This window comes from Pristiophorus japonicus, chromosome 20 (assembly GCF_044704955.1).
Source record: "Pristiophorus japonicus isolate sPriJap1 chromosome 20, sPriJap1.hap1, whole genome shotgun sequence".
In the NCBI taxonomy this organism is placed as follows: Eukaryota; Metazoa; Chordata; class Chondrichthyes; family Pristiophoridae; genus Pristiophorus; species Pristiophorus japonicus.
Genome location: NC_091996.1, coordinates 16,713,690 through 16,739,685, shown reverse-complemented (window position 1 = coordinate 16,739,685; position 25,996 = coordinate 16,713,690). Strand labels below are relative to the sequence as shown.

Here is a 25,996-nt window from a genome sequence, read left to right as displayed (position 1 = left end):
ACTATTAGCCAAATGTACATTCAATTTTTCCCTCATATTTTCCTGAACTAAGAAAAATCTTGGAATCTACTCTATACTTCCTTTGAGCACTGAGATAGGGCAATGATGCAGTTGTTTTAAATTGCAAGTACGGATTAATTAACCGATCAGTAACTGTAATTTTTTTTCAGTAACAACAAAATCTGCAAGTTCATTGTGGTCGCGTTATACTGAAATTTTTTTAATGGAAAGTTCCTGTACAATTTTTTCCAGAGACGCTGTTAGGAAATGTAGAGAGATTCAAGTGTGATGGGGATTCCAATCAGGGTCTGACCATTTAAAGTACCATTAACAGGGCGAGGTGAGGAAAAGTAGATAAAATAAAACATCTATCGTGTCACTTGTTTGACTAGTGGAAAACATGGAGCGTGATCTGCATACATTGTGCTTGGTCTCAACCTTTAATTTGAAACCTTCCAAATTAAGGAGAGAAATGGGAGAAAAATGAATGATTTTAGCCATGTAAGTAAATGACTGATGCCATGTTCATAGTAGGAGATGGTTTTGGAAAAGACAACTTTCCCCAAATGGCTCAGCTGATACACACGACTGGAAGGTTGCAAGGTTGATCCCTGGTTTGAATTGAATTAGTTGATCTCAGCAAGTGATTCAACAATCACTTCACGTTTAGAATTATAGAAAAACTATGACACAGGAGGATGACAATCGGCCCATCATGTCTGTTTCAGTCAAAAAAGAGTTACCCAGCCTAATCCCACCTGCCAGCTCTAGGTCTGTAGCCCTGTAGGTTACGGCTCTTTAAATGCACAGCCAAGTAATTTTTAAATGTGATGAAGGTTTTTGCCTCAACCACCCTTTCAGGCAGTGAGTTCCAGACTCCCACCACCCTCTGGGTGATAGAAATGTTTCCTCATCTCCCCTCTAATCCTTCTACCAACTACTTTAAATCTATGCTCCCTGGTTATTGAGGAGGAACAATGGAGGAAAGGAAGAACTTACATTTAAAATTGCCTTATAAAATCTTCAGAATATTTCAAAATGCTTCACAACCAAGTGCACTCATTGTCATTATGTAGGCAAACTTCACTCAGCTATACTTTACCGATGTGAGTCACATTGAATTTGAGAGTCAATTGCTGTATTTAAAATACTGCATCAGTATACCTACGTCATATCCTGTGTGGCCATCACAAAGATCGGACAGTCTGATGCTTTTAACTAAATAAAATGCTTCCTAAAATATAATACAAAAGCAAATTGGGAGACCAAGCATAGATTGGGTGACCGCTTTGCGGAGCACCTCCGTTCAGTCCGCAAGTGTGACCCGAGCTTCCAGTCGCCTGTCACTTTAATTCTCCACTCCACTCCCACTCTGACCTCGCCGTTCTCGGTCTCTCATACTGTTCCAACGTAAGCTCGAGGAATGGCATCTTATCTTTCATTTAGGCATTTTACTGCCTTTTGAACTCAAGGTCGAGTTCAACAATTTCAGAGCATAACCACGACCAATCTTTAGCTTCCTCCCCGACCCCCCCTTCTTTTTTTCTCCTTGACTATAATGGCAGCTGGTCATTATTTTGCCATTCACACCCTATCTTGACGATGGTTTTTCTAACTCCTGGCATTACCATTTCAATTCGGCCCATCATCCCTTTTGTGTCTCTAATCTCTCCTGCCTTCCACCCTATCACAGACCTTCCCTTTTGTTTATTCTCCCCTCCCCCTTTCAGTGCTTGTTAAGAATGTGTTCTTTCTGAACACTCTCCAGTTCAGACGAAGGGTCGTCGACCCAAATGTTCTCTCCATAGATGCTGCCTGACCCACTGAGATTTCCAGCATTTTCTGTTTTTATTCATAAAATACAATGTTCTGTATCGCTAAGCCTGTATTGACTTGATTATTTGTAGATCTACAATTGCTGTTATCTGTTGAAGTGCAAGTAAAGCTGATGCACTTAATGTCTAATAATGATTTCAATGCATTGATATAATAGATTTTGGCAGAACCTACAGTCCTCTATTAATTCAGCAGCACAAGCATACTGACCATATTTTACAATGTTCTACTGGAGTGAATGACTGTACAACATAAACTGGTTATTATGTAGAATTTTACAGCATAGAAACAGGTCATTTGGCCCAACAAGTCATTTTTAAAAAAAAATATTCATTCTGGAATATGGGTGTCGCTGGCAAAACCAGCATTTATTAGTGTAACTATTTGTACTGCACTTTTGTTTGACAGACATGTGCCTGGTCAAGCCCCAGCCCCCGCCACCCCCCTCCCCCAACACACTGCACTTTTTTTTGACAGACACGCATCTGTCAAGCACCCCCCCCCACTCCCCCCGAATCATTCCCTCCACGTGGTGCCAAGAAACAGGACCCGAGGCCCCGACTCTCTTCCTCCTCCCCCACACCGCCCTCCCCCCACACCTCCTGCGGACTCTCTCCTCCCCCCCTCCGGGACTCTCTCCAGAGAGCGGTGGGCCTGAGGCCAAGAGCGGCGGGCATGGGCAAGGCACTTCGGCTGGGGGAGGCATGCACTTGAACTGGGGTAAGGCATGCACTTGAACTGGGGTAAGGCATGCACTTGAACTGGGGTAAGGCACTTCGGCTGGGGCAGGCACGCACTTGGACTGGGGTAAGACACTTTGGCTGGCCCTTGCTGTCTTCTGGGGAGCTCTGTCTCCTGTCACTTCAGGAAGTCAAAGTGGATCAAGTTACAATTTACAAAGTCAAAGGGACCTTGGGATGGTCGGTTCCAGTTACATATTCCTGTGAAACTTCAGGGTGTGGCTTATCCTCCAAGGGGACCAATCATAGACAAAGGATGGCACATGGTGGCCATTTTTGCAGTACAAATAAGCACATCCAGCATTTATTGCCCATCCCTAATTGCCCTTGAGAAGCTGGTGGTGAGTTGCCTTCTTGAACTGCTGCAATCCTTGTGATGAAGGTGCTCCCACAGAGCTGTTAGGGAGAGCTCCAGAATTTTGATCCAGCGACGATATATTTCCAAGTCAGGGTGGTGTGTGACTTGGAGGGGAACTTGCAGGGGATGGTGTTCCTCTGCGTCTGCGCCTGCTGCCCTTGTCCTTCTAGGTGGTAAAGATCACGGGTTTGGGAGGTGCTGCCAAAGAAGCCTTAGCGAGTTGATGCAGTGCATCTGGTCTAATGCCAGTGTTTATACGCCACACAAGCCTCCTCCCACCTTACTTCATCTCACCCTATCAACATATCCTTTGATTTCTTTCTCTCTCGTGTACTTATCTAGTTTCCCCTTATATTTCATCAATTTATTTTGTTTCCCTCCCTTTCTCTTTAAAGACCTCCATACCATGCCTCTATCCTGGACTGAAGACTAGCAGCTCTGAGTCTCCACCAAACTTAGGAATACAAGAACATAAATGCACCATTCTATTAGATCTAGTTGATCTGCACCTCATCTCCATTTACCTCCATTTTCTCCATTTCCATTGTGACCCTCACCTAACACAAATTTATCAATCTCAGTCTTGAAAATGTCAATTAACTCAGCATCCACAGCCTTTTGGAAGAGTGTTCCAGATTTCCATTACTCTGTGAAGAATGCTTCCCGACTTAAATTCTTAACTGGCCTAGTTCTAATTTTAGATTATGCTCCCTTGTTCTGGATTCCCCCACCAGAGGAAATTGCTTCTCTGTATTTACCCTATCGTATCCCTTCATCATTCAATTAGATCTCTCAACTTTCTAAACTCAATGGAATACAAATCAAATTTATGCAACCAGCCTTCATGTTTAACAAATTTACTAGACTTTTATGAGGATGTAACTAGCAGGGTAAATAAAAGGGAGCTGGTGGATGTAGCATATTTGGATTTCAAAATCATTTGATAAGGTGCCACATAAAAGGTTGCTCTGCAAGATAAGGACTCATGGGATTGGGGGTAATAAACTAGCATGGATTGAGGATTGGTTAACGGACAGAAAACAGATAGTCGGGATAAATGGGTAATTTTACGGTTGGTAGGCTGCAACAAGTGGGGTGCCGCAGGGATCAGTGCTGGGGCCTCAGTTATTTACAATCTATATTAATGACTTAGATGAAGAGGCCGAGTGCAATGTATCCAAGTTTGCTGACGATACAAAGCTAGGCAGGAAAGTAAGCTGTGAGGAGGACACAAAGAGCCTGGAAAGGGATATAGATAGATTAAGTGAGTGGGCAATAAGGTGGCAAGAGTGTAATGTGGGGAAATGTGAGGTTATTCACTTTGGTTGGTAGAATAGAAAATCTGAGTATTTTTTAAATGATGAGAAACTATTAAATATTGATGTTGAGAGATTTAGGTGTCCTTGTGCAGGAAACACAAAGTTAGCATGCAGGTACAGCAAGCAATTTGGAAATCAAATGGCATTTTAGCCATGATTGCAAGGGGTTGGATTATAAGAGTAAGGAAGTTTTACTACAGGGCTTTGGAGAGACCACACCTGGAATACTGAGCACAGTTTTGATCTCCTTAGCCGAGAAAGGACGTACTTGCCTTCGAGGCAGTGCACCAAAGGTTCACTAGATTGATCCCTGGGATGAGAGGGTTGCTCTATGAGGAGAGATTGAGTAGATCGTGACTATACTCTCTTGAGTTTAGAAGAATGAGAGGCGATCTCATTGAAACATACAAGATACTGAAGGGGATTGACAGGGTGGATGCTGATAGGTTGTTTCCACGGGCTGGAGAGTCTAAAACTAGGGGGCACAGTCTCAGGATAAGGGGACAGCAATTTAAGACTGAGAAGAGGAAGAATTTCTTCACTCAGAGGGTTGTGGATCTGTGGAATTCTCTACTACAAAAGGTCTGTGGATGCTGAGTCATTGAATATATTCAAGGCTGAGATAGATAGATTTTTGGACTCTGAGAATCAAGGGATATGGGGATCGAGCAGGACAGTGGAATTGAGATCGAAGATCAGCCATGATCTTATTGAATGGAGGCTCGAAGGGCCGTATGGGTTACTCCTGCTCCTAATTCTTCTGTTCTTATTCTGGTGAATCTGTACTGTACCCCCTCCTGAGGTATGGTGCCCAAACTGAATGCAGCACTCCAAATGGGGTCGGAACAAGGTCCTGTACAGCTGAAGCATCGTGCCTTCACTTTTGTATTCCAAACTCCTCAAAATAAAAGGCCAACATTCTATTAACCTTTTTGATTGCTTTTTATACCTGTGCACTGACTCTCCCATTTGTTTTTCTTGGATGAACTCACACTTCCTGGATATATAACACTATTCCTTCATCCAAGTCATCAATATAAATGGTGAAAAGCTGAGATCCCAGTACAGTTTCCTTAGGGAATATCACTTGTCACATCCTGCCAATCAGTGAACGTTTCCTTTATCCCTACTATCTGTCTCCGACCTTTCAACCAATTACCAATGTATGTCACAAAGTTACCTCCTATTCCGTTTTGATCATTTCTTGTGCCTTCTGAAAATCCATATAGACAACATCCAGACACACTCCTATCAACCATGCCAGTGACTTGCTCAAAAAATTCAATGAGTCAGATGTGACCTCGCCTTCACAAATCCACACCAACTCCCAGTAACTGCTATTAGGAGGGATGTAACAACACCACATCTGAATCCTTTGTTGAGACAGAAGCTCAGACAATAATCTGCATGGAATTGGGGGTGGGACAAGAGTTGCTGGCTATAACAACACTATAGGAAATGAAATTATGAAATTTCAAAGCAATTCAGCAACAACTTGTTGTCCAATTAAATGCAAGGATGGTTGGTATAAGAAATGAAAATGTCATATTGGTGCAGTAGAGGTGGACTAACTGTGGTTGATGTTGAGGCACAATATTGGAGTTTACTACGCTGTATGCCAAAATGGAAGTGTTCAATTTTCAACAGCACTAACAACCCTTGCCCTCTTGAGCACCAATAATAAAAAAATTAAACTAATTTTAAAATAACTTGAGTGGTCCAAAAGATTCTTTTGGACACCTTATGGTTTTTCAAGGTGACCCAACATTCCCATGCTGAGATCTCCAAGCAATTGTCTTTCTTGATGGTTTCTTCAAAGGAAGGTTATACATACACAGACACCACTATGTATGTCCGCAAGATCCTGCAAATCCCCTGGGACGACAGGCGCACCAACATCAGTGTCCTCGTCCAGGCTAACATCCCCAGTATTGAAGCACTGACCATACTCGATCAGCTTCACTGGGCAGGCAGCCCCATCCACTCCCTCCCTTGACGAATGTCTGTCCCACCTGTGACAGCGTCTGTGGCTCTCGTATTGGACTGTTCAGCCACCAGAGAACTCGCTTTGGGAGTGGAAGCAAGTCTTCTTCGATTCCGAGGGACTGCCTATGATGATGATGATGATGATGATGATATGCCTCTTCATCTAATTCCTTTAAATACTTAGTTTATTTTATTAATTCTGCCTTGATGGCTTCCTTTGAACTGACAACTTAATAAGCAGTGTTAATTTGGAGCGTGGGAGGGACTCTACTGCACATAATGGAAGAAAATGTTATGTATATGTTGTAGTACCACATAATATTGCCACTTAATATGCTCTGCAAAGTACCGTCCTTCATTCACTGTGGTCAATACAATCAAATGAAGAAAATGATTTTCCTGTTGGTGGCGAGCACCCTCTTACCTTTGATCGAACTCTTTCTGAATTTCTTTGTTAATCTCATCAATTTTTTGCTGAAGTTTCTTTCTCCGTTGCTCTGGTGGCAGATGACTGAAGTCTTCTGGTCCCGAGCCCTGTCCAAGCCATAATAACACAGGTTAGTACCTCAAGTGGATTTATACTTTTGGTCACACTTTTGCAGGGGTGCCAAATTTAAAGAGAGTCATTAAAAAATATATATTTTCAGTCCAGGAGTTTTGCTACCCCAAAGCTAAAATAATTTAGCCTAGTGACCATTAAAACGGCCATTAGTTTGCTTTAATAATGTTACTTAAACCCAGATACAGACATTCATTAAGAATATTTTAGATTTGACTTGGAGTTGGCATCCTGTTTCCTACATCTTTTAATGCTATTAGCAAAGATTTAAAAAATTGTTCCTGAAACAATCCTGCACGTGTAGATGTGTGTACACATATGCAATAACCCAAAATGGCCTCTAAATGGCAGATACTTTACAAAGTATAAACATCAGTTGCCACAGTGTCAGTGCAGCCAGTGGACAATGCATAAACATTTGAGTTGAGTTTTGGCTGTCTCCCACTCTGGCAGAAAACCATGGAAAACACTAGAGATCCAGCTGTGGTTCCTGATGGGCTACATGCTGTAAATTATCCATGCTTTCAACACTGGACAACATACATCATTACAAAAGCTGTACTATAGAAATGAGTGGTTAAAACAGCAGCTGCCTATACCCACCAAAAATAATTTGTCTCCACAGTTGGGGGAAGCCAAAGAATCCAAAGCAGGTGGAGTGCCTACTTTGGCATTAACATAAGGAGAAATCTGAGTGTGGTTTCTTTACTCCCTATGCTTAAGAAAGGTGCATTGTCAAAATCTCTCTTCATACCCTAAAGATACTTTTCGACTACCTAGACAGAAAAGGATTAAATTAAAAAGTAATGCTGACAAATTACATTCTTTTTATGAAAAAAATGTTGTAGCACAGATCGAATGACAATTCAAAAAACAGCATTGGCTGATTGATTAGTCTTTACTCGATCACTCAAAAATAATGCCGTTAGTCGACTTTATGCACTCTAAGCCATTAACAGGGAAAATTAATCTGCATGTTTCCATTACTGATGCATGCACTTATGCAAAATTAAATGTAGCCATTTAAAACTTTTCAGTGATGCATGTTCTTTGAATTATTATGTAACCGTCGGTTCTATTTTTCCTTGCACCTTGCAGCACACAAATATGTTCTTTCACACTGCAAGAAATATTGCACAAAATAATGCAGATTCAGTGAACAAGCATATCAATGATTTGAACAACCGATATTTTCTAATCTTGCTCTCATGTCTCCACTGTGCAAGTGGCTCAGCCTCGATGCAACCGTCACAAGCTGTAGAGTGCAGTGATAAGAGGAACAAGGGATTTCACATCTTTTGCTGTTGATTTAATTCCACATAATGTCCATAAGAAGATACATCCTCAGCGAGCAATTCAGAGAAGACAGACTTCTCAGAACTCTGGCTCCATCATTTGTCAGCTTTTAATTCCCCCGTTCCAAGGAATTTAAAGCCATGGAACAGTTCAGAGATCGCTTGCTCCTGGGTCAGGTGTCTAAAGTTGGGTTTGACTAAAAATACACGGGAGAAATGCAAAGGAGGAAAATAGAAGTCAGCTACACAAAAATACTCTGCGAACAAGACAGTACTTTCAGAAAAATGCCTATTGTGCTGGTGTGGAGAATTTTAATAATGCTGCCATTTTCAAACAAAGGCATTATACCTGCCTGCATTTTTGTTTCCAGATTCACTTCACCGTTAGCGTCTCCTGTATAGGGTTTACATAAAGTTGAATTCCATCAGGAATTTGGACACAGCTGACTGAATTTAAGAGAGATCGATAAAGGTTTGTAATCCTTTACTCCAGTTAATATTGTAGGATGCTGAACTTTCATGCGCACCTCTGGGTACGCAAGTAGCTTCAAAGCACCGCAATGAAAGTGTAAGGAATTAATTAGCAGACCAGAGGAAACAAATAAACACATGATTGGTATCCTGGTCAATGAGCCCAAAGTCTTCTTGCTGGCCAGCCTTAGCGTATCTGGCAAGTTTGCACTGGGGTTCTGCCAGGAGTTGCCTGCATTAATACCCCACTTAACCTAATATAACACGGTATAGATGAAGGTCCATGTGCACCACACAAATTCTAATACATAAAAGTTATTACTGGTTAAGACACTGGCACATTGTATTCATAATTGAAATGTGTACATCAGTGCATACAGCGCATGCAAATGAATCCTGAAGTCAAAATGCAAATTGTCCAATTTTAATTTGGATTAATGCTAAATTGAAAAATCCACCCACAGTGTACTGCATTCTTTTGTCCAAAACATGTTTGGTTTGCATTTCAGTTCCATGAATAGGAGAAGATATTGAAACAGTCACTTCAGTAATATTGAAGCTACTGTCAACAATCATTAGAAAGCTGTGGTTGGAAATGCTTCAGTGGCTCCTCAACCCTATCCAAAGACCGTAGTTTCTTGTGTGAACATAGGTGCATATAACAAGCAAGTGAGCTAACTCATAACAATTTTCCCATCATCTTTAAGTGACCTTTATTACCCTAAAGAAGCTAATTTATCTGTAGCAGTCTGCAGGTTGCAGAAACTCTCAACAATTTGAATCAGTTTCACATTTGTGTGTGGAGTCTAAATTCTGGCACATACAACCAAAGCGTACCAACTTTTATTACCCAATAAGTAGCTTTCGACTGGAGGTAGCTGTGGGTGCCAGGTGGCAGTAACCTTGCAAGTTAGCAGGTTAAATATTTTGAACCAATTCACCAATTTAATATCTCAAATATGTGTTGCACTGTATAAATTCTACATTCTGCAAACTTCTTAATCATACTCCCTATATTCAAAACTAGATCATTCATATATATCACAAAAGCAGGGGACCCAGCACTGAGCCCTGCGGAATCCCATTGGAAACAGCCTTCCAGTCACAAAAACATCCATCAATCATTACCCTTTGCTTCCTACTTCTAAGCCAATTTTGGGTCCAACTTGCCACTTTGCCCTGGATCCCATGAGCTTTTACCTTAGTGACCAGTCTGCCATGTGGGACCTTGTTAAAAGCTTTGCTAAAGTCCATATACACTACATCATACACACTACCCTCATCGACCCTCCTGGTTAGCTCCTCGAAAAATTCAATCAGGTTAGTCAAACGCGATCTTCCCTTAACAAATCCGTGCTGATGGTCCCTGATTAATCCTTGCCTTTGTAAGTGTAGATTTATCCTGTCCTTCAGGAGTTTTTCCAATAATTTTCCCACCACTGAGGTTAGGCTGACAGACCTGTAATTACTCAGCCTATCCCTTTCTCCCTTCTTAAGCAAGGGTACCACAGCAGCAGTCCTCCAGCACCATGCCTGAATCCAAAGAGGACTGAAAAATGATGGTCAAGGCCTCTGCTATTTCCTCTTTTGCTTCGCTCAACAGCCCGGGATGCCTTTCATCCAGGCCTGGGGACTTATCCACTTTCAAAGCTGCTAAACCCTTTAATATCTCCTCTCTCACTATGTTTATTTCATCTAGAATGTCACACTCCTCCTCGATAGCAGTATCTGCATTGCCCCTTTCCTTTGTGAAAACAGATGCAAAGTATTCATTAAGAACCATACCCACATCTTCCTCCTCCACACAGATATAGAAAAATTCTCCAGAATAAAAGCATATTCTGTTTTAACTACTTATTAGAAATTAAAATGTAAATTAATTTTGGCGGATCAATGCCAGTGCAGCGAGTTAAACGGTTATTATTTTCATCCACCAGCAGTTTGTCAGTAATTCAGACAATAATCCTCAAAACAAATACAGCCACTTGTTTTACAACATGCTTTTAAAATTCTGACAGCTATCAGGATAATATGAATAATACAAGAGCATGACGGAGATTCAAGCCATATCAGATTGAATTCATAATCATTTTTTGCTAGAATATAAATGTTTGCAATTTCCTTTTAACTCTGTGACCTGGGTTGAAATCCAGTGCAGAATGTTCAGATACAAGGTTGCTCTTTATAGGACATGACTTTAGCGATCTCTTCATCAGTTCTTTGAGGGTGAATCCATAGCACAAAATTGTCCAAAACTCAATCATTCATATTAAGGGATTCATTTCCTCAGTGTTTAAAATCGAAGCGAAAAAACTACTAACCTAGATTCTTAAGGATGGTTTTTAAATAATTTTTCTTCAACTTTACAGAACCAGGAAAATATAAGTTGCCAGTATTATTCAGTGAGACTACAAGAATATTCCGAGTAGGAAATAGAGATGTCACCTTAGTAGGGTACTCTTTTAAGGATGGGAGTCAAAACACTTTGTTGGGGGGGGGGGGGGGGGGGGGGGGAAGAGAAAGAGAGATACTGTAAAATTTGGCCTAGCTAACCTGGGAGCACACGTTGATGCTGAATACAAAAGCTGGAAACAGTTCCACTCTCCAGTATGTACATTCATTCACCTGAGAACAGTGCAAAATATCTCCAAAATAAATATATTTACTAAGCTGGCCTTAGGAATGCTGAATACATATATGGCATGGAGAGCTTCTAAAACTTTGATCAGTGACAAGGCAAAGGATTTGTGTGATATAGGCCTGACAACATAACACAGCATTAGCACACATTGTTACTGCTCTGTCTTCATGGAAACACACTGGGTTTTTTAAAAGTCATAAGCATGCTAGTTTTGTAATACCTGCATGCATTGTGACCTTGGAATATAGAAAATATTCTGTGATGATCCAATTTCAATCTAGCCCACTTGTAATTATTTGCAGGTTATGTGCTTGGGCCAATATAGAATATTTTCCACAATCCACAGCAGCCTACATGTGGACAACTAAAATAAACATCGGCAAAATTATTCTGATATTCTTGAAATTATCATACGAAATGCGTACAAATTATTTAGTTTATTAGCGTCATAAATCAGGTGCATGAAGACCAATAGAAAAAAGAGATTGCACTTTCAATTCCGCAATTGTGTTAATTGATTAAAGTTTTGATTAAAACAAAAATCAGTGATCACCTCAATTAGATTCCAGACCTGTGTATTCAAAGTTTTCTGACAAAACAAAACAAACATGGACAAAAGACAACAAAAAAATTGTTCACAATTAATTTCACAAGTGGTTAACAAGGTTGGTAAATTATATTAGATCTGGAACAGACACACCAAATGCCACATTGCTTACCAGTTTGAGAGAAAGCTTCACGCAAAATTGGAGAGGAAAGGAGGAAAGAGAAAAAAAACAATTGACAAGTCAATAGAAAACGTTTACTCATTTTTAAATTCTTAACGATAAGAATTATCTGCACTGAATGAACATGGTAAGATTACAGTGAACCTGGTTCATAAGGAAGCCATCTTAAAATGCATCATGCGAGATGTGGAAACTATATTTCTGTACAATATCAGTGTAAGGCTTTAACAGTGTAATATAGAAACATGGGAAAGCATGGAACAAGTCCAGTTAGTCCATCAAGTCCATTCCTACTACAGACCATGTACAATCCACTCTACCCAATCCACTTTACCTCCAGAGGCATGATTCTGCAAAGTTTCTACCTGCACCCCAACACGTAAACCAAGCAAGATTTGAATGATATCAATCTAACTTGCATTCATTGGCACATGTTCATAGTCTCAGTAGCTCAGGAACCATCATACACTGCAAATCAAATATCATCTCTCCGTGTACTTACATCCCTAAATCCCATTCCCAAAGCAGATATTCTCCCAGGTCTTTCTGAAAGGTGCTAATCAACATCTTCAACGTTAGCTGCAACCACACAGATATGTTGAAAAATTAGAAGTGACACTATAGCGCTCCAGGTGCAACTGGAATTTTTTTCTAATGACAGTTTACTAGTGCAATGTAAACTAGTATCTCAGTGTTCATATTCTCTCTGTCACAACCACTATTCTGGTATTACAAGAGATACTTCCCATATCATTAAGCAATTCAACTGCCTTCAGTATTTAATATACCCAACAGAATATCTAATGGAAAATGTGCAATAGCTATTTATAGATCACTAATTAGGATCACCTACACGTTTGCTCCTTTGTTGCTTGTGAGCTATGGAGTGATCCTTGCCAGTAAAATATAAAAATGATATTCTTTTCTGTTACTTATCCTCTATTCCCACACTGTGCTGTAAGGGCACTACACAATTGTGTAAATTCTAGAGAGCTCCTTCTTCTCATTTTTGATCATATCCATATTTCACTTTGAAGTGCACCATGAAGACGTGGTCTTTTATAAGAAATGAAGTCTCGACTTGTAGTGCACTACGTGTGGCATGAGCAATGGCAAAGTATCAGATACATGATTAGGAGACTGCAGACTATTTTACTACATTCCATGACAATGTGGTCATGTGTGTAAGTTTAAGTTTGCAAGTACAAATTATTGGAATGAGGATATTGTTCCGCTGGTGCCACATCACAGTTTTCTAGTGTGCTAGAACTATAATTTATGAGCACAACAGACACACGAGATGGGAAGGTCTTTCCCAGCAATGAAAAAAATGTTCAAAAATATAGAACATTTTAATTAATGTTCTAACCATTGCCGAAATGCAAATCTATAGATGTTCCCAATTTTACTTTGTAATCAAGACTGCAAAGAATGCAAGTCTAATTAAACAAGTCAAAAAATGATGGAGCACCTTGCTTCCATATGGTGCTCCAATCACCAGCTTGGCTAAAAGCTAAAGGCATTTAATAAACATAGCCAAGCAAAGTTGAGTGATGGGCAGCCCTGGGAGTAAAAGCTGACATCAAACTTATATTTTTACAGAAAGTGCTTAACTTCTAGAGCTACGATTTTGCTGTCCGTACCACTGTTTCCACTTTAACTGCACTGGATTTTAAGTTTTCTAAGCATCAACACTTTCAGTAATGTACAAAGTATCTGATATAAAAAATAAATCAAGCAGCAATCAAAGAGGAATTTTTGTTTCACAAATATCAGTGTTTTAAAAATAGACACTTAGATTTAAGGAATAAGAGCTGGATGGGCTGAATGGCATTTACTTGTTTCCCATGTCTTTATGGTCAGAGATTTACAGTTTTAAACTAAATAGTTACTAATGAAAAGCAACATATTAATTACATAGAACAAATAATATTTGTTCGGGGGTCACAAACTTCGCTGGCAAAATCACATTATTTACATTCCAATGATATAACAGAATGGCTACCTTATGAACCTTAGCCCAGAACAATGAAGATGCAACATAAGCTTTTCTAACAGACATAAACTGCTTAGCACAACACAAACACGAAAGCTTCACATTTACTGCACTCTGTATCTCAGACCCTGTGGAAAAACTATATGGCATTCTAAATCAAACTTCAGCTAAACTAAACTTTAGTACTAATTATGAAAAAGTATACTTATTTCTTTTGGGGTGGAAACATTTCATTATAAACAGGAAACTGAAATGCCAGAATATATTTTGTGTGTATATCGAACACTAACTATGCTAAATAAAATTCAAGTGAATAAAATAAATCACGTTAAGCTTTTCAAACTGGCAATCTTATTATACGAATAATTCAAATGAGACTTTCAGAAAAATTCATAAAAAGTTCAGTATTTAAAACACAACTAAAAAAGAAATCAAAATTATAAATAACAAAATCAAAAAACAGAATAGAACTGAAAGCAAGGCAACTAGGGATGGGCAATAAATGCTGGTCGAGCCAGTGATGCCCATTATTCAGAAAATGAATGAATTGAAAAAATTGCAAAGTTTGGTAAATATTCAAATTCTAACTAAAAATGTTACTTTACACTGTGTACATCTTCTGGTTTTAGAAAATATTGCACGTTCAACACAAAACATTTATTCTGAATTTAAAACTTGATTAACTTAATTTGAATACTTAAATTAAAATTTATTAATGTTCCTATGGTTTATGCAAGGCTCAAATACCATTAATATTACTGTAAAATATCACTAATGTTAGTGCATTACTTTAGAAAAAAAGGCTGCATTTATAAAATAGCTCTGGGATTAGCAGCAAACTTGAAGCTGGTTGCATGCTATTCTAAGTTTTATAATTGCTTTTCAACAATAGGCTTATTTATGAACTAAAATCTTCTAACTACAGGTACAAAATTCAGAGTTGTTAATTAATGCCCCAAAAGCAGAATCCATATCAGCATGCCTTCTTAAAAGTTACAGGGTACACTGACAATTGTGCATCAGTATTTATTATAGCTGTTTCAAATTTTTTCAACCCTCTTCAGATTTCTCCTTTTGCTTCCCTGCACCATCATTCCCCGGCTGAAAACATGGGTAAATACATGTTCTCTGATCTCTGTTTGTAGATACGAAGAGTCCAGCTATTCAATTATGTGGATTATAAACTGGAAGATCAAAGTACTGACGTGCATCCCCAATTCCTCATAAGGTTTAACCCCTTACTGTATTTAAGAGATCTATATGAAATCCCAAATGAAGTACTTCCCCAAAGGGAGGGCAAGTTAACTTAAATTGCTTTTATGCACTCCATTGTGTTGTTATATCTGTATGGTACTCATGTTGGTTGCGTTTAATCCCAACTCCTTGCAAGTATTACTCAGCCCCATAAATCTGATTGCAATTTATTGTTGGCTGGTCCTTTCAGATTTCTGGCAGTGGTAGATTGTAGATGATCTCAATATTTTCATAAAGGGTGACATCATTCTTTTTCCACAGAAATTAGGGAGCCCTGCAATTTGAATTAGACATATCCTTTTATGGACCATGTCCCACTGATTTACATATACCCAGAAGCAGAAATGGTTCGGTATAAACTCAAGTTTCAAGTTCCATCTGGTGTACTTATATTTCAGTGGGTAATTGGCGAGATGGAATACATACGAATCAGCCTTTTGACTGCCTGAGTTACTTTTACTTCAATTAAAAGAAAGTAAATACACTTTCTTACTCTTGAAAGTAGATTTATATCTCACTTTATGCCATGTATATGGTCACAGGGAGAACTGAATATCACACTGAACTGGTACTACCTGCAATATCAAAAAGAAACCCACTTGCATGAGCTGCCCACAGATCTTGAATATTTGTCCCAAGCCCACATTACCTCCAATTCATGCATATAAAATATTCCTAAAACCTTTTGCCAATGACATCTACATCTTCATATAAAACAGGCAAGGCTTCTTCACAAACCATCTTTTCTCCGTGTCCCCCTCCCCTCTTAAATGTACGTTTTTAGTGATTATTTTTCTGCTCTCTCAAAAAGTGGGATATTAATGTTGGGAAATTAAACTTTACACTTTAAGCATGCAGTATCAGTATTAACTATTCCAAGGTCAGATGCGACAAGCTAAATGCAGAGAAAAGCATCAATTTTGTGTCTCTATCCCAGCCTCATTAGTATTAGTGGTACCTTCCTTTTGAGGGGGCATTCATTGGTAGTTATCCTGGTGGCATTGGGCTCATAACCAGTGCCTCTATTGGGCAAAATTTAAAATAGAATGTGCAAGGTATGCAGTATGTTTCTTGTTATAATTTCCAATTTCCACATTGACCATACTATGGTGCCTTCATGAGATTGAGCATTTAGTTCCAATTTGAATTGCATTATCAACTTGCACCCATGAGCAGCGGAGGCGATTGTCAAAACACATTTCACAAAACACACATATGAGTGACTGATAGAAGCCTTTTATGCTACTAGTCCAGAATAGTCACTCCATGAGCCCGAGCTTCATACTGAATCACTAGCAACCCAAGTCCAAATCACACCCTCCCAAAACAACTTCAGAAACTGACCAAAACATTGATTTTTTTTTTTGCGTTAAAATAAATGGAGAAGGTATGAATAAGATACATGAATCAGTGAAGCAGGTTTTTTTTTTCTCCTCTCCAGAAATCCGAAATCATGCTGGGGTCTGGTTCCATGTCCCCGCTGTCCCCCTTGTCCAAGTGGCATACTTCATTTATGAGCCTAGACAGTGAGTGGCAGTATATAGTTGAGTACGGGTGACATCACAGCCTAGAGCAATTCTGTTCACAACATGTACATTTTCCATCTGGGGTCACTGCATAACGATAAGAAAAAAGCTGAGTTTTCTTCTCTATAATTCAGTTATAGGATGTGCTCCCCTAATTCTGGCCTCTTGAGCATCCCCAATTTTAATCGCTCTACCATTGGTGGCCGTGCCTTCAGCTGCCATGGCCCTAAGCTCAGGAATTTCCTCCCTAAACCTCTCCGCCTCTCTTTCCTCCTTTAAGACACTCTTTAAAACCTACATCTGTCCGAATATATCCTTATGCGGCTAATTGCCAAATTTTGTTTTATAACGCTCCTGTGAAGCGACCTGGAACATTTTATTACATTAGAGGCGCTATATAAATACAAGTTGTTGTTGTTATGCATAAGACATTCAACAACCCAACTGAAAAGAAAACAGTAGCCTCAATACACATTAGCTTTCTCAGTTTTGTTATTTTTGTATTGTAATAAATTACTCAATGAACATGCTCATACTGTAAAGTATTGTTTACTGTGAATTAAAGATTAACATTACTCTCAACAAAAAGCCTTCTAAATTGATATATTTCTATACAATATCCAAATAGAAAAGCTATATGTGGGATTCAGGGCTATGTTCATCTCAGCTGAGGCAGTAATAAGCATACGACAATTAGCCTCACCATCCTTGGGCTAAGGAGTATGTCGTGCTCCTGTTATCCAGCAATTCCTGATTGATGAGTATGTGTGTATATCGGGTGAGGATATTATTGGGCTTGGCTGTGCTGACCTCCACAATCAAACAGCATGCTGCCACCTATCCTGGTAGCTCCTTATTTTGGCTCACTTTTGTTTGATAGTCACTGCTGTGAAGCACCTTGGGATGTTCTACTATGTTAAAGGTGCTTTTGAATACAAGTTGTTGTTGCATCCCACGATCAAGGCTCAATGTTCATTTGTCGAGGTACTAGAGGGGTGATCGACGGACTGCAAGGGACCAATGCCATGAGAAGAGGGCGAACCACTGAAAGAAGCAGCTGTATTTCTGGTCCTCCTCCTCAAATCTAAACCAACGATCAATATTTTTGCCAGGGTAGAGATCTGCTGAGGATTTATTTTCTTATCTTTTGCATTAACCGTCTAAAATTTATAAAGATCTTAAAATAAATGTGTTTTTAATTGAAAGAAAGTTAGATTTGTTCTTTTTCTCCCTCTCTTCAGATCCTCCATGTTGTGCCCTATTCCCTAGTGCATATGAAGCATAGTCACTATATCCCCAGCTGTAAGGTGTGTAGCTGAGTCCCAAGGTGACTTACCTATTTTCCTCTCTTGCCTGTGGGAAAGTGACTATCCTGTTCAATACCACCAAGTATAAAATGGTTGAGATGGACATTTTAAACACATAGGCATTCAAAGAGGTGAGTCTATATCCTACCATATTAAGAGTGCAACATGTTACATTGCCAGCATGTTGAACCATTTAAGAAATATGCACATAAACATTTTAATAGTTTTTCTCCCTATGAAAGCATGCTAATGAGACCATTATCTGGGAACATTAATTTAATACAACACTGATTTAAGGTTTAGTTTCTTTAATTAGTTTATCTTCTAACGAGCAAGAATGATGTTATAGCTTTCAACAACCAACAATGAGAAACACAAAATCACAGTCTTATGGTTTACTGTACTCAGCCTGCATAGGCTTCTCAGTATAGCTTTGGCAAGCATCTACTCTACAGATAATTATGATGGGATCTGGAGCCACAAGAAGCAATAACACATAACAATGAAGCAGCAAGTCCATGTGTTATTGTGAATTCCAGTCAGTAACCCCACTTACACAAATAGATTTACCTTGTTTCAGTAAATTGTTCATGCTAGAGCTAGAATTAAAACTTAATTTAAAATAAAACGGTTTGGATATAGAGATCTCTTCAAAATTCTTCTTAAAGAGATACATATTCATGGTGCATTGTGGTTTTGTGTTGTAGCTTTACTGTATTTTTTTGATTTTACATCTTCTGCAACACATGCCTATTAGCAATAATGATGCAGTTATTTGCTGCAAAGCAAGTGCTCCGGTGACACCAGAGCAGAAAGCAATCTCTGCATTTACTGTTACTGTGTCCTTATATTACTGGGAGAGACCTACTGAATTTCTGTTGATACTTCCGCCAGCAAAATCATCTGGCTTTGAAAATAATTACATCAACTGAACAGTAAAACCCTGCTATTGATCTGCACTTCTGGCCTTTAGTTAATTGAGACTTAAAAAAAATAAAAGTATAGTATTCTAGGTGCAAGTAAAACTGGTACAAAATGACTGCTCCGACCAGCCTTTAGTATTTCCCCATATCTCTTCATTTGTCAGTTAACTATTTTGGATTCTGTCTCTTCTCATGTTGTAGTCTACTTTCAAGCCAGGAGCTTCTGGTTACTGATGGCGCTCCCAAACTCACCACTGCTCATCAAGATTAATGTTACCCTGGAACAGACTGTACGGTGCAATAGTCATTTTATCTCAGCAAATTACAACACACACAAACATATGCGTGAACCCAACTGGAGTCTGAAACAACAGTCCGAATGTTTGAGAACTTTAGGGGGGACGGGGTGGGGGGGTGCGAAATGTAGAAATCTAAATTATGCGCCTCCAAAACAGTAACAAGTGATTACTCGTCTAGATCTACTGCAGGGAGTGAGGCTCCTTCTTCAATAAGATCTTTAAAATTATGAAGGGGTTTTATAGGGTAGATGTAGAGATGTTTCCACTTGTGGAAAGTACAAAACTAGGGGCCATAAATATGATAGTTATGAATAAATCCAATAGGAATTCAGAAGAAACTTCTTTACCCAGAGGGTGGTTAGAATATGGAACTCGCTACCACATGGAGTAGTTGAGGCGAATAGCATGGATGCATTGAAGGAGAAACTAGATAAGTACAAGAGGGAGAAAGGAATAGAATATGTTGATAGGGTTAGATGAAGTAAGGCAGGAGGAGGCGCATGTGGAACATAATCATTGGCACAGACAAGTTGGGCAAATAGCCTGTTTCTGTGCTGTAAATTCAATGTAATTTTATGTTTCTCTCTTCTACTCCTGCGCATCCCTTTTTCGTTCATACCTGCCTTTCAATAACTTATTTTTTCCCCCAATATTTTACATTTGGTAGTTTGGACCTATGTTCCTTCACATATACAAAACTACTGTCTAAGATATGTAATGGTTTTTATCTACATTGATGAACATGGAGTATACCACCATTTTAACATGTGTGTTAGCAGTCCTTAGCAAAATGAATGCATTTTCAGGTGTGCCAATGTACTTTCTGAACAAGGAAAAAAGGGGAAGCAACTGCTACCATTTCGACTTGTATATGATAATCCTCAACAACTAAGGGCACAATAGAATTCCTGTCAATCTTTTGCTAGGAAAGTATTAAATATTGTTCACTATTGTGAACTGTAGTTTTTTTTAAAACCATATGCACAAACTAGTGAAGTTACATATCACACATTACATGTGTGATGGACATGTCAGTTTTTCTTTTAAATTCTATTTTTTCCTTAAACACATTTGTTGCACAACTTTTTTCTAAAAACAAAGCAGCAAATACCTCATTGTAACAAAAGTGAAATTAAAGCCACTATTTATGGCAAAGAAATGATTGGAAGAGGTTTTATAAGGTTAATATGACAAAAAATCAATTGCATTTTTGTAAGTTTCTACATTCCAGATATAAAATGCATTAAAACTTAAAATTTGTAACATCATCATACAAAAGCAAAATACTACGGAAACTGGAAATCTGAAATAAAAACGGAAAATGCAAGAAATACTCAGCAGGTAAGGCAGCATCTGTGGAGAAAGAAACAGAGTTAACGTTTCAGGTTGATGACCCTTCGTTAGAACTGGGTTCTGTCGAAGGGTCATCGACCTGAAAAGTTATCTGTTTCTCTCTCCACAGATGCTGCCTGGCCTGCTGAGTATTTCCAGCATTTTCTGTTTTTATATCATTATAATTCTGTTTGCTACAAGCTCAAACTAATTAATTAAAAAGCTGCTAAATGATGCATCAGACTGTGCTTTCTCCTGGCACTGTAACTCACTATTGATTTCTGTAAACTAAATTAGAAATCATCAACTAGCCACACCATGGCCCCAAGTTTCGGCCCGCGCCGATGGCGCACCTCGGAGCTGGACGCCTGTTCTTCGCGCCTAAAAGTGCACTTAAAAAAAACTCCGAGATTCTCCGGCTCTTCGGAGCTCTAACTCTGCTTGGCGCGGCGCGCACTTCTCAGCGGGGGGCGGAGCCAAACACTTGCGCCGATTCTGGAAGTAGTGGGGGGCGGGTCCAATTTAAATGAGCCTTCGTGGTGCCGGCAACCCTGCGCATGCGCGTTGGAGCGTGCGCGCAGTATCAAACAAACATTGGCACTCGGCCATTTTTAAAAGGACTGGAGAAAAAGTGAAGATTTGTTTCTTGGTCCCCTTCAAAGGCTTGTAATTTAATTTTTGTGATATTTCTGTGTGTGAGGGAGTGCTTTTAGCAGCACTGTTGAATAAATTACCTGCTGAAATCAGTGAGTTCAGCTTTTCACTGCTAAACTTGCAGAACCGGTGCTGCATTGGTGCATGTTAATTAAGGACTGTGTGTTTGGAGAAATAAGAGTGCCAATTCAACTTTGCAAATTTAAATATAAAACTGTCGATGTGGCTGCCTCTCCCTGTCCAAATGGCCTCAGTCCCCCTCACAGCTCAAAGGCTGCTGCTGTATCTTCGGCTGCCGTCGAGCCACTGACACCACCCCTAAAGCGTGGCCAAATGGCCTCAAGCACCATAAAGAGCCGAGTGTGTCAGGTGTTGATTCTTTGGACGCCGCCCCTAAAGCGTGGCCGAATGGCCTCAAGAACCTTAATGAGCTGCGTGTGTCCTGCGTTGATTCTTCGGCTGCCGGCCAGCCACTGACGCCGCTGATATTTCATGGCCGAATGGCCTCGAGTCCGTCCGGTGTTGCTTTTTCGCGGCCAGCCACGAAGAGAATGAAGGCCTGCCTCAAGCACCGCAGCTCAGCTCGAAGGCTGCTTGCTGCCGCTGCCGTCGAGACAGACGCCACACCCCTGCCTGTCTCCAACATGAAAGGCCTGCCTGAAGCACTTTCACACAGGTAGGAACTATGGTTTATTTAGTCTTTCCTTTGCTTATAAATTTTTATTCAGGTTGGATTTATTTGTATAATATTTGTATAAGTAGAACTAAGGATTGATTGTAGAATTTAATGACTTCCCTTCCCCCCCTCCACCCCCCACCTCGTTCCCTACGCCTAATTTGTAACCTACGCCTGATTTTCTAAAGTGTAGACAAGATTTTTTCAAGCGTACAAAAATCTTCACTTACTCCATTCTAAGTTGGTTTGGAGTAAGTTTTCACTGCCGAAACTTGGAAAACAGGTGTAAGTGGCCGGACACGCCCACTTTTGAAAAACAAATTCTGTTCCAAAGTGAAACTGTTCTAACTGACTAGAACTGGAGCAAACTAAATGCCGAGAATTCCAATTTCTAAGATACTCCATTCTACACCAGTTGCTCCTAAAAATCAGGAGCATCTGAGGCCGAAACTTGGGGCCCATATCTGTAATTAACAAGTTTTCAGTAAATTAATAATTTGTGGGCATTTAGTGCAAGCGAGTCATTTACAATCTTGCACTGTAAAGTATAGAACAATCTGACACATGGACAAGCAAGATTAACATGGACAGAGAAGTGAACTGGTCATAATGGATTTTATGACTAATAATATTTAGTATGCATAAATATGTTCTGCAGCTATCTCAGAAATGAACAATCATGTAGGATTTCATGCTGTTTTTTGAGATTCATGGAATTTGTGGTTTTTGTGCGGAGTTGGTGTGGTTGCCAGTCTAGCTGGTTGGGATGGGTGTTACAGGTAAATTCAGCAGGGATAGAAAGTCAGGTTTCATATCAGCTGGAACATGTTCAAAATGGCTTACTACTGTCTGGTCTGAGCATGCTGGCTGTTCTAACTGTTGAAAATGCTTACGCAATAATAAAATATAATATAAATTATTTTTGTTGAGAGTCATTTTCTCACTTCCCTGGGTCTCCACAAGCCACATGTTAACCCGAGCCAAGGGGCTACCTGTTCCTAATCTCTGCAAATGCTATTCTGAGACTGACTGCTGGGAAAAGCACAAGGCAGCGATTCTTCTGGAGTTCCTTTCTGTGGGAAAGCACTTGGTCTCTGAATGAAAGCAAGAACTGTACAGGGTATTGGTAAGGCCACACCTGGAGTACTGCGTACGGTTTTGGTCTCCATATTTAAGGAAGGATATACTTGCATTGGAGGCTGTTCATAGAAGGTTCACTAGATTGATTCTGGAGATGAGGGGGTTGACTTATGAAGATAGGTTGAGTAGGTTGGGCCGAAACTCATTGGAGCTCAGAAGAATGAGAGGTGATCTTATCGAAACATATAAGATAATGAGGGGGCTCGACAAGGTGGATGCAGAGAATATATTTCCACTCAGGGGAAACTAAAACTAGGGGACATAGTCTCAGAATAAGGGGCCATCTATTTAAAATCGAAATAAGGAGCAATTTCTTCTCTGAGGGTTGTAAATCTATGGAATTCTCTGCCCCAGACAGCTGTGGAGGCTGGTCATTGAATATATTTAAGGCGGAGATAGACAGATTTTTGAGGGATAAGGGAATAAAGGGTTATGGGGAGAGGGCAGGGAAATGGAGCTAGGTCCATGATCAGATCAGCCATGATCTTATTAAATGGCAGAGCAGCCCTGAGGGGTCAAATGGCCTACTCCTGCTCCTATTTCTTATGTTCTTATAACCAGTTTGAGAAGGATCAGAGGCACAAACCCTTGTCTTATTACAAGAGTGCTGCACACTGATGATCCAATGCACTATGCCAAAATGTTGCAATTTTAGTATGATACTTTATATTAATTGTCTGATGAGATTGTTAGTTACTTAGATTCTCAGATTTGATTTCAAATTAACTATATTTTGGTGATACCTCTGTGACCTAACCCAATACAGTACTGCATTACATAAACTGTTTCAGTTGATTTTCAATATCTATTAATCGAGGTATATAAACATGTTACTTTAACTCAGCAAAGGTTATCCAGAAAACAACATTCTGGGTCATTAATCTTTCTTAAAAATAAGCAAAAATGAACTTGCACCAAAAAGTTTTCAACAAAATAAATATAAAAATTAGGCCAGTTATGATAGAGTATGCACTGTTCTTTTGTGAACTGCAGTGACAACAGAGCTCAATAACTTCCTTTAACACATGAGGCTTCTTGATGGGTATAATTCCTGATGTTTTTTGCATTATAACTAGTGCAGGCCATATAAGCTTTTGTCCATTAACAAATTTTAAAATATGCTATTTTACATTTCATAGTAACGTACGTTCTGTCTATTGAGTGCTATATATTTGTAATTAAGTATACATTTCTAATAGAATGAAACAAAATTAAAAATCTGACTTAATTGCTTGTGTAAGTGGGGCTAATAACTGTGGGGTGGATGTATGGCAAGTCACCATACATAGACTTACAACAAACTCCCTCGCCTCATATGCATAAGTAGGTTTCCCTAATGTCCTCTTCATCAGTTCTTTGTGAAAATAGAAAGACCGAGTCTGAGGTACGCGTTTGTGGGAAAGAACACATCTGTGTTAACAGCCAGCAATTCAAAACTAGCTTTTACCTGCTATATATAGTTAGTAAAATACAGGGTAGGCCTTAAATACATCATTTCCTCAATCAAGGATGGAGATTTTACAGCTTCTGTTCACATCAGAGATATGTTCTGTGAACCAAGTTTAGCTGAATTTGGTTGGTTTAACAGAACCAGAGCCAAAGAGGTAAGTTCGACTTTCCAATTTCCTCCACCCTCCAATGTGAAAGGGAAACTTGGAATTGAACCACATTCTTAATGTTCCCGTTGAGCTATAGGGCAGGATAGCAATTTTAGCATTTGCATTTGGCCCAGTTTGATGGAGCACTAATCACCTATTTCTAGCAGGTATGAAGTAAAATATAGGCTCAGGGTACAGCTCAGGTTAGGTGAGTGGGCAAATGCATGGCAGATGTAATATAATGTGGATAAATGTGAGGTTATCCACTTTGGTGGCAAAAACGTGAAGGCAGAATATTATCTGAATGGTGGCAGATTAGGAAACGGGGAGGTGCAACGAGACCTGGGTATCATGGTACATCAGTCATTGAAAGTTGGCATGCAGGTACAGCGGCAGTGAAGAAGGCAAATGTCATGTTGGCCTTCATAGCTAGGGGATTTGAGTATAGGAGCAGGGAGGTCTTAGTGCAGTTGTACAGGGCCTTGGTGAGGCCTCACCTGGAATAGTGTGTTCAGTTTTGGTCTCCTAATCTGAGGAAGAATGTTCTTGCTATTGAGGAGTGCAGCGAAGGTTCACCAGACTGATTCCTAGGATGGCAGGACTGACATATGAGGAGAGATTGGATCGACTGGGCCTGTATTCACTGGAGTTTAGAAGAATGAGAGGGGATCTCATAGAAACATATAAAATTCTGATGGGACTAGACAGGTTAGATGCAGGAAGAATGTTGCCGATGTTGGGGAAGTCCAGAACCAGGGGTCACAGTCTAAGGATAAGGGGTAAGAAGAACCAGGGGTCACAGTCTAAGGATAAGGGGTAAGCCATTTAGGACCGAGGGGAGGAGAAACTTCTTCTCTCAGAGAGTTGTTAACCTGTGGAATTCTCTACAGCAGAGAGTTGTTGATGCCAATTCATTAAGATATATTCAAGAGGGAGTTAGATATGGCCCTGACTGCTAAAGGGATCAAGGGGTATGGAGAGAAAGCAGGAAAGGGGTATGAGGTGAATGATCAGCCATGATCTTATTGAATGGTGGTGCAGGCTTGAAGGGCCGAATGGCCTGCTCCTGCACCTATTTTCTATGTTTCTAAAATAGAAATCTCCAGACAATTGTTTTGGAACCAAATGTCTGTGCAGTAATTTCCCTAGTTGAAAAAGTTTAACAAAAATCTTTCCCTTTCTATGGAGCTTCAGTCACCAAAACAGCTCAAAACTTTTCACAGAATAAATTTATTTTCAAATGTAGTGATTGTTAAGAAGGTAAAACACTTGCAAGAAGAAATGCAGAATAAAGTTCATATGCAGTTGGCCACAAATTTATCACAAGTCTGATGTTACAGCCAAAATCATAATACCCT

At 39.6% G+C, this 25,996-nt stretch overlaps 1 protein-coding gene across 6 annotated transcripts in view; it reads right to left on the bottom strand.

Annotated features, from left to right (window-relative positions):
- fnbp1b (formin binding protein 1b) overlaps positions 1 to 25,996 on the bottom strand; it is a 337,119-nt gene that overhangs the window by 47,640 nt on the left and 263,483 nt on the right. For 4 of the 6 annotated variants that reach the window (XM_070863799.1, XM_070863797.1, XM_070863796.1 and 1 more), the window contains 2 exons: positions 11,925 to 11,939; positions 6,664 to 6,773 (listed from right to left, as the gene is read on the bottom strand). In XM_070863799.1, the coding sequence (XP_070719900.1) occupies positions 6,664 to 6,773; positions 11,925 to 11,939 (125 nt within the window). The remainder of the gene's footprint in view (positions 1 to 6,663; positions 6,774 to 11,924; positions 11,940 to 25,996) is intronic. The other 2 variants (XM_070863798.1, XM_070863800.1) reach the window with 1 other exon arrangement.